The sequence below is a fragment of the Lipotes vexillifer genome, unplaced genomic scaffold, assembly GCF_000442215.2.
Source record: "Lipotes vexillifer unplaced genomic scaffold, Lipotes_vexillifer_v1.1 scaffold497, whole genome shotgun sequence".
Taxonomy (NCBI): Eukaryota; Metazoa; Chordata; class Mammalia; order Artiodactyla; family Lipotidae; genus Lipotes; species Lipotes vexillifer.
The window spans coordinates 329,978-338,669 of record NW_006781538.1 but is presented as its reverse complement, the minus strand read 5'-3'; the positions used below and the strand labels follow the sequence as shown (position 1 = coordinate 338,669).

The window sequence follows — 8,692 nt, the reverse complement described above, 5'->3', positions numbered from 1 at the left end:
TAACGCAAAAAAAAAAAAAAAAAAAGTCAGTGGACACAACAAGTAAACACAATATCTGTAACATTCTAGATTTCAAGTGGTATGTTCACCAGGGTTCATTTTATTGTTGTGTTTTATATCTTAATGTATATTAACTATATTCTCTTGTATGCATCAGATGTTACCTGATAAGAAGGTCACTGTAAAAAATTAGAGCAACAAAACAACAGTTCAGCTATCTGGTCCTTACATTTAAAAAAGAGAAGTAAATACAAGAAAACTAAGCATTACCATGCCAGCAGTACATATTTATTATTATTCATGAATGGTCAAAAGACTTACAAGGCCCATTACTATTAGTATAACCACACATATGAAATATCACTTAGTGACATGGAGTGAAAAGGACAGTTTCATATATATTAAAAAAATACATACACATACACACATTCTCTCTCTCAAAGGCTCACCATTCACTGCTACAAAAGCAGGAGGCATCAAGCGGCAGGAGTTCCAATATACATAACAAGTTGAAACATCTCAAGCATAAAAACTACACTTAAGTTGCAAAAATAAAGTTTCTTTCTTCAAACATTTTGATCTGAGCTCAAGCAAAGCAAATAATGAACACCAATGATTTTTATACTATTTAACATACTTTAAAACATAAAAGGATCAACAGATACAAAAGTCCTGAAAATGTAGGGGTTATTTATAGGAATGAACAATGCATTTCATCCAAAAAAAAGTCTACAGCAGATGTGTTTCATCCTGGCTCTCAAATATTTGAGAATCATAATTTACTATATTCAAACAGCAAGTTAAGCCAGAACAGAATGATAAACAGAAAACTCATTACTCCAAACAAGGCATTACTGCCCTTGGTTTCCTTAGACAGTTTCACTAGTGCAAGAGCATCATTTACCTGAAAGATCATGAGTCACAATTAAAGAGCACTCATACAAAACTATTTCCTTTTTTCTTTAAAAAGTGCCACATACTTGACTTCTCCTTTAAAAAAAACAACAACACACATACACTAATGAAAGACCGTTTGTCTCCATCTCTTGTCAATGAGGAAAGGCCAGAGCGATTCTTTGATTCCAATTCGAAATGGTGTTCGCTGGCCAATGCCTAAGGTCTCCAATTTGGAGCAGTCAAGCTGAGCGTTTCTCGGACGTTGTGCTCCTAAGACAGGACTGTCAGTTATCTTTAAAACAAAAACAAAAAATCAAAAATAAGAAGCCTCAGGCTTAAGTTTTATATTCTCTACTTCCCTTTGCCCTCTTGCCCTCGGTGCAAGAAATCAGATTTGATCCCTGGAAAAATAAATAAAATGTCCGCCACAATCAAGATAATACTTTTTCTATACACTTCACCAATACTCATGGGCTTCTTTATACGTGGTAATTTACAGAAAATTAACAATAGAAACTGCCAAAATACAAGCAAAGTTCACTTTGATTAGTACCAGAAAATAAAGTTATCCAAAACTTCCAAACAACAAGAAAAATGTTATCCATAGTACACACTGTAGTGATAGACCTGGACTTCCAAACAGTAAGGTTAGCTTGTTTTTTTTTTTCTTGTCCACGCCTCAAGGCTTGCAGGATCTTAGTTCCCCTACCAGGGATTGAACCTGTGCCCCCTGCAGTGGAAGCGCCAAGTCCTAACCACTGGACTGCCAGGGAATTCCCAGCAAGAAGGTTTTAAATGCCATGTACTTACGGGTCTTAAGTGGCTGCTGGGGAGGTTGAAGGTGTCTGCAATTGCACACGCCATTTCATACTTAGTCATCTGTTCATTGCCAGACCAGTGAAAGGTTCCCTTAATTGATGGATCCTGACAAGGACACAAAAAATTCAAAATGGTTTCAAACTTTTTGAGTTGAGTGGAATGGCAAGTTTGACAAGAAAACTAACTTAAACAGGTTCAGGAAATAAAATGCACCGCTCCTTTCTGGAATGCTATACACAAGATATCTAAAATCAAATTCCTATAAATATCCCCAGCTAAACCAGAAAAGCAATTTCTAGAATTTAGCCTTAAGAATTTTTTTAAATAAAAATGTAAGTAGCTCCAATTTTATTTAGTGGGAATCCTAAAATGATTACAGATTTTTATGAAACACAGGCCAATTTAACAAGTATTTCCAACTATCCTAAGAAGCTAAAACCAAAACTTAACAGAACCATTTTTCAAGATGAGCTACTTGGTCATAACATCCTTAAAAATTGTCAGGGTACATATTTTTTTAAAAAAACATATAAATTTTGATGTATTAAAAAAAGTCATGCTACTATTAATATTCTAAAATAAATCAGTCTCTAATCTTTCTTTCTGTGGATATTCTATTTTTTCAAATGCTTAAAATGAACTACTATTCAAATATCCAAAAACAATTACAAATTATTCTTACACTGGCTGAAATGATAAATCCCTATGTAGGTTCTTCTTTGCCACTACCTAAATCTTAAATAGACATTATTTAAGACAGTCTTCTTAAAAGACATTAGGAGATTATTTTGTTACCCAAAGAAAAATACCAGTTTTCAGTTATCTTGCAATAAGAGAATGACAGATGGGGTCTACAGTATTCGAGAAATAAAATCAAACATAACAGCAGAATACTTTTATTATTCATAAATACAGCCTACTATCTGAACTACTTTTGTTTGGTGTCCTTGTTAAGTTTTTGAAAAGCACTTAGAGGGCTTCCCTGGTGGCGCAGTGGTTAGGAATCCGCCTGCCAATGCAGGGGACACGGGTTTGAGCCCTGGTCCGGGAAGATTCCACATGCTGCAGAGCAACTAAGCCCATGAGCCACAACTACTGAGCCTGTGCTCTAGAGCCCGCGAGCCACAACTACCGAAGCCCGCACACCTAGAGCCCATGCTCCGCAACAAGAGCAGCCACCGCAATGAGAAGCCCGCACACTGCAACAAAGAGTAGCCCCCGCTCACCGCAACTAGAGAAAGCCCGTACACAGCAATGAAGACAAAACACAGCCAAAAATAAAAATAAATTAATAATAATAATAAAAAAAAGCACTTAGATTCTCACCAGCATCCTCTTCTCAGCTAACTGACGACACACAGTGGCCACATCTTTGACATGTGTGGGGAACCGCTGCTGCCAGTGGTCCATGTTCGCAGACTTGTTGCTGAACTGCACTTTATCAAACGTAACAGTCACGGCGCTTTCCTCAAGCTTTTCAACTTCTCCATACAGAACAGGAATTCTCAGAACAGCAGCTCCTAGAGAGTAATAAAAGCAGGTAATACTTCAAAGGTGACTGGTTCTTAGGTCTTGCTGTAAGATCAAAGTGTGCAGATTTAAACGACATCATCGCAGAAAACTTGCAATATACCAAAATGACACAGCTCACCTATTTAACAAATGTGATCCTGAATATTTTTAAGTGTCTCTGTCATGTGGGGTATTTTTTATAATTATATTAATTAAATAATTTCTTCATTATTGTGGCCATTAAAAATAAAACTGATCATGACAACTAAATGCAACAAGTGATCCTTGATTGTACCTCAAAAATAAATGCGATAAAGGACATTACTGGGACAAAATTCCTACATAGACTGTATTGTATTAATGTTAAATTTTCTAAGTGTGATAACTGCATTGTAATTATGTGAAGAACATCCTTGTTGAAGATACACAGTGAAGTATTTCAGAGTGAAATTCAACTAATTCTCTATGACTTCAGGAAGAAAAGAGTGGATATATAAAACACGTGGCAAAACATTAACAACTGGTGAATCTATATAAAGGGTATATGAGTGTACACCACATAGTCCCTGAAAACACTGACTAAGGAATTATGAAGTATTTTGATTTTATGTTGGTCAATACTGAGGAGTTACAACAGATTAAATAATTAACGCTTTAACTGAAATTTTAAAAAAACTATTTAAAATTAAATTAACTTATTGCGCAGCTGCAGACGACCTCTGAACAACACAGGTTTGAAGTGTGGCATCCATTTATATGTGGATTTTTTTCATGTAGCACATCATGTACAAGACTTGAAGTGGACAGCCTATCCTTACATAGGTATAAGGTGAGTGACCTTAAATATAAAATTAATAACGTGTTAGTTTTCTTACTGTTTTATAACTTTGTTTTCAAAGAGTTACGTTACCATACAGCATGCCTCTCTTCTCTCTCGTAACTGGAGAAACTGTGTATCAGTCTACCACACAGATAAGTGGTTTTAGAAAAAAATATACCAGTATTTCTAACACTGTATTATGAATATGACTGTAATACTGTATATGCCATTTAAATTTTACAAAGATTCATTCATTAGTGTATAGGCTAGGCTACCATGAAACAATCATATTGATTACACTAGGCTACCATAAAGCAATATTACTGCTTCTTCCTTATCAACGCCTGAATCATACCTGTAAATAATTACAAATTTCTTCTCACACTGCCTTTTCATTTTTGATGTGTAGTGTTAGTAATACGTGTAACATCTATAGTGTTTTGTATCATATAAGACAACAATGGGAGTACCCTGGTGGTACAGTGGTTAAGAATCCGCCTGCCAGTGCAGGGGACACAGGTTGGATCCCTGGTCCAGGAAGATCCCACATGCCATGGAGCAACTAAACCCATGAATCACAACTACTGAGCCTGCACTCCACAGCCCGCGAGCCACAACTACTGAGCCCACGTGCCACAACTACTGAAGCCTACACGCCTAGAGCCTGTGCTCTGCAACGAGAGAAGCCACCGCAATAAGCCTGCGCACCACAACGAAAAGTAGCCCCTGCTCACCGCAACTAGAGACAGCCCGCATGCAGCAACGAAGACCCAACACAGCCAAGAAACAGAGAGAGAGAGAGAGAGAGAGAGAGAGCGAAGAAAGGAAAGGTTAAAGACGTGACTGTCCTGGGAATTATATTTTAAAAAAATACATATAACACACAAAATATGTGTAAATCGACTGTTTATGTTTTAGTAAGCCTTCAGTCAATAGTAGGCTGTGAATAAGTCTTCGAGGAGTAAATGGATTTCCCACTATGCAGGGATTGGCAACCCTAATCCCTGCACTGTCCAAGGGTCAGCTATATATTGATAATATATTCAAGGATGATTTCCGAAGCATAATTTATAACACACACAAAAAAACCCCAAGTGTGTTAGTATGTATATATACTAGGGGATGCTTCTCAGAGATGTAGTACAGTCTGAGGCAGGCGTTTTAGTGCAGGGGATCATTAAGTCAAATATTATGCAGCTACTGATATGAAAACGATATTCCAGAGATGGCTCCTTAAGAACTGAAATGCATGTACATGGGGGGAGAAAAACCAGGTTACAAAACAACGTGCACACAGGTTTAAAAATTCAAACAAATACTTCCATACATAAGCACAGTTGGTGCTTCTCTCTCTGAGGGAGTATTGAGAGAACTCTTTACAATTTTAAATGTTTTCAAAAACTTTTTCAAGGAGGGTATACTTTTTATAATCAGTACATTTATGTTTGCATATATATACACAAACACACAGGAAAAAAGAAAAACCATACAAATAACAGAATACCGCAATCCAAGAAAAATGATATTGACCTGATTTTTGAAAGATTACAAAAATTTGTACTGTATGATTTGTTTTCTTTAACGATATTCCTGTACCCACTGATACTGGAAAAAGTCTGGAAGGATTCATAAATTCTTCAGGATTTCAAAAATTCTTGTTTTTCTTTTTTTATTAACTGCATTCCCTAGTTTTTCTCCAATGATTTATGTTCCTCGACTAATTTTTTATTAATTAGAAACATATATATACATCATAAACAAAAAGGAATCCTCAAAAGCAGTCACGTACGGGGCTAAAGAGATGTGTCTTACCTAAATTGTTCTCCAGGACAGCCCTCTCTCCTTCTAATTTTGTTTTGCCATATAGATTTAGGGGACTTGGTATGTCTTCCTCTCTATAAGGTGGGTTTGTTCCATCAAAAACATAATCGGAGCTAATGTAGATTAGAAATGCTCCAACTGCAGCTACAAAAAAAAAAGAAAGAAAGAAAAGAATCTATTAAATTACTACATGACATTACTCTTTACTGGAATTTGTAACAGCTTATTCATCATATATATAACAAATCTTTTATAAACCGTCTACAAAAGTTTAATCTTTACAAACTCAGCGATCACTCAATATCTTATGAAGATTTTACAAAGACATCATTACCTGCTTCCTTCGCTAAGTTCCCAGAAGCATCCACATTAAGTTGAGAAGCAGCATCCGGCTGATTTTCGACAACATCTGGCCTTCTCTCTGCTGCACAATGTACTATGACATGGGGCTGGGAGTTCAGCATTGATGTGTTTTTAACCCAAAAAAGGAATAAAACAGAAGAACTGTAGCCTTCCAACAGTAAATTAACTCACAGAAAATGTTTATTAAATCGACATTCCTTCAACTAAAGAATCATTCTAACTTTTAATGTAGTTTCATCACACTTCCCTTTTTCAATGTTCAAACTTCCCGAAAGGCAAAGAGCAATTTAGCAATCCCTAGGCAAAATCAGACACAACTCTTGTTGACAACCATGCTTTTAAATCAAAAGAAGCTTCATCCCCCTAATCTGGGTGGGAGAAAAGAGCGATCATTTATGGAATTAACATGATCTAAATACTTAATAAGTCTATGGTAAAGGGAGAGGAATATCAATTGCAAATTAAATTCATAAATTCCAATCTCTTAAACCAGTCATTTAAAGAAGATTAACCATCCATAAAAATTGTATTCCCAGTTGAGCATTTAAGTATGCCACCTATACGCTAAACACCCTGCGAGAAGCAAGGATTTCACAATCTAATGCAAAGGACAGATATGTAAAGAGACTGTTTCAATAACATATGACCTACATCAGGACAGAGGAATGCAGAGGGTCCTTTGCAGAGAAGGGGCACCTACTTCCCAGAGGAGTTGAGCGAGAGCTAAGATTTGGGAAGATCAGTGACATGCAGGGCTCGTGTACCCACTCACCCAACTTCCTCCTTCTCAGCAATTGCTTGAGGAAGCATGATCTGAGAGCTGTTTTCAAACTTAAATGTGCATCAGCTGGGATGGTTCTTAAACTGTAGATCCCAGGCCCCACCACACACTTATTGAATGAAAATCTCTGAGAGTGAAACCTAAGAACAAGTTTCCCAAGTGATTCTGATGCAGGTTTTCCTTGGATCATATTTTTAGAAAGAACCTGAACTTCTGATTTGATCAGAGGTGTAACAGAATCTAAATTTTTCTGTAAGTCTTCTGTGACCATCGCCAACAAGTGGTTTAACCACTCTTGCCTTTGTGATCTCTAAAATGCAAATGAGAATATTTTGCAGTGTTGTAAGGTTTACAGATAATATTAAGAAAGGATTTGCATAGAAAGTAGTACTTAGAAGAATACTTCACAAACATAAGCATTTTACAAAATGCTTCATTTTCTGCCTTTTGTCAACCTATGTCTCAACCTAATCTTTTTTAAGGATGACATATTCTTATCCATGCAAAAAAAAAAGTGCAGTATATATTACTGTTGCTTAATGTTAGAGCTTTAAGTACAGTAACTTCCTTGAGAACAAGAGCATTTTTCAAGTCATCCAGACAATTATTAATAGTTAACTTATGTGTTAAAATAAACCATACCTGAAAATCATAAATGATGTGATGAACTGCATTAGAATCCAAGAGATTAACCTGCTCAAATTTTGGTCTTGCTCTTCTAAAACCACAGCCAACGGCATGCCAATTATTCTGTTGAAATTCTTTGTAAACAGCTCTGCCAAGAAGCCCAGTGGCACCAGTAATCAGAACCCGCCTGTTGGGGATGTTAACTGCCTCCTAAATGTGAAGGGGGGCGGAAAAGGATTGTTTAATTTGAAAATAGTCTCTCAACGAAATCAGCCACCATCTTCATTCACTAAATACTTCAAGTCTCAATTGTATGCTTCCTTTCCAATATCTATAAGCCAATTCTTAAGTTAGAACAAAGATTAATCAAAATGCATGGGTAAGTGTGTCACTTAAGAAAAAGTTTTGCCAGGGAGCAACTAAGCTCGTGCGCCACAACTACTGAGCCTGCACTCTAGAACCCGAGAGCCACAACCACTGAAGCCTGTGCACCTAGAGCCCGTACTCCGCAACAAGAGAAGCCACTGCAATGACAAGCCCGCGCACTGCAACGGAGAGCAGCCCCTGCTCACCGCAGCTAGAGAAAGCCCGCGCGCAGCAATGATGACCCAATGCAGCCAAAAATTAAAAATAAAAATAAATTTATTTTTAAAAAGTTTTAATAATCTTACACAAGAAAAAGAACCTAAGATGATACTGCAAGGAATCACCTAGTCAAATAGATTTAGATTTCCTGTGGTAATAATGGGAAAGCTTATTTTTACAACCAGTGATGTCCAAATTAGTAAAAAACAGCAATTACGTTCTTCCGTTTATTAAAATGCAGTTAGTTCTAAGCTTACTTACTTTATGGCCTGATTAAATACTGGGGCTATGTTCTGCTGATATGTTTCCAAATTGACATTTCTGGTCTTCAGTTTTTAATCTCAAGTTTTTTTTCAAATCTCATTGACTTTATCATACTGTGATAGGTCCAAATTAGAGAATTCACATTTCACAGGAATTTATGTAGAAGAAAAATAAATTTGGTCCTTATAGCACTAACACTCTTT

General features: G+C 36.5%; 1 protein-coding gene across 2 annotated transcripts in view; it reads right to left on the bottom strand.

The window, feature by feature from the left end:
* Positions 1 to 48: 48 nt before the first annotated feature.
* MAT2B (methionine adenosyltransferase 2 non-catalytic beta subunit) overlaps positions 49 to 8,692 on the bottom strand; it is a 15,938-nt gene continuing 7,294 nt past the window's right edge. Inside the window, exons 2-7 of one of the 2 annotated variants that reach the window (XM_007454779.1) lie at positions 7,656 to 7,850; positions 6,204 to 6,318; positions 5,861 to 6,013; positions 3,043 to 3,236; positions 1,708 to 1,821; positions 49 to 1,189 (exon numbers count right to left, since the gene is read on the bottom strand). In XM_007454779.1, coding sequence (XP_007454841.1) covers positions 1,019 to 1,189; positions 1,708 to 1,821; positions 3,043 to 3,236; positions 5,861 to 6,013; positions 6,204 to 6,318; positions 7,656 to 7,850 — 942 coding nt within the window. In that variant the 3' untranslated portion in view covers positions 49 to 1,018. The remainder of the gene's footprint in view (positions 1,190 to 1,707; positions 1,822 to 3,042; positions 3,237 to 5,860; positions 6,014 to 6,203; positions 6,319 to 7,655; positions 7,851 to 8,692) is intronic. The other variant, XM_007454780.1, reaches the window with a different exon arrangement.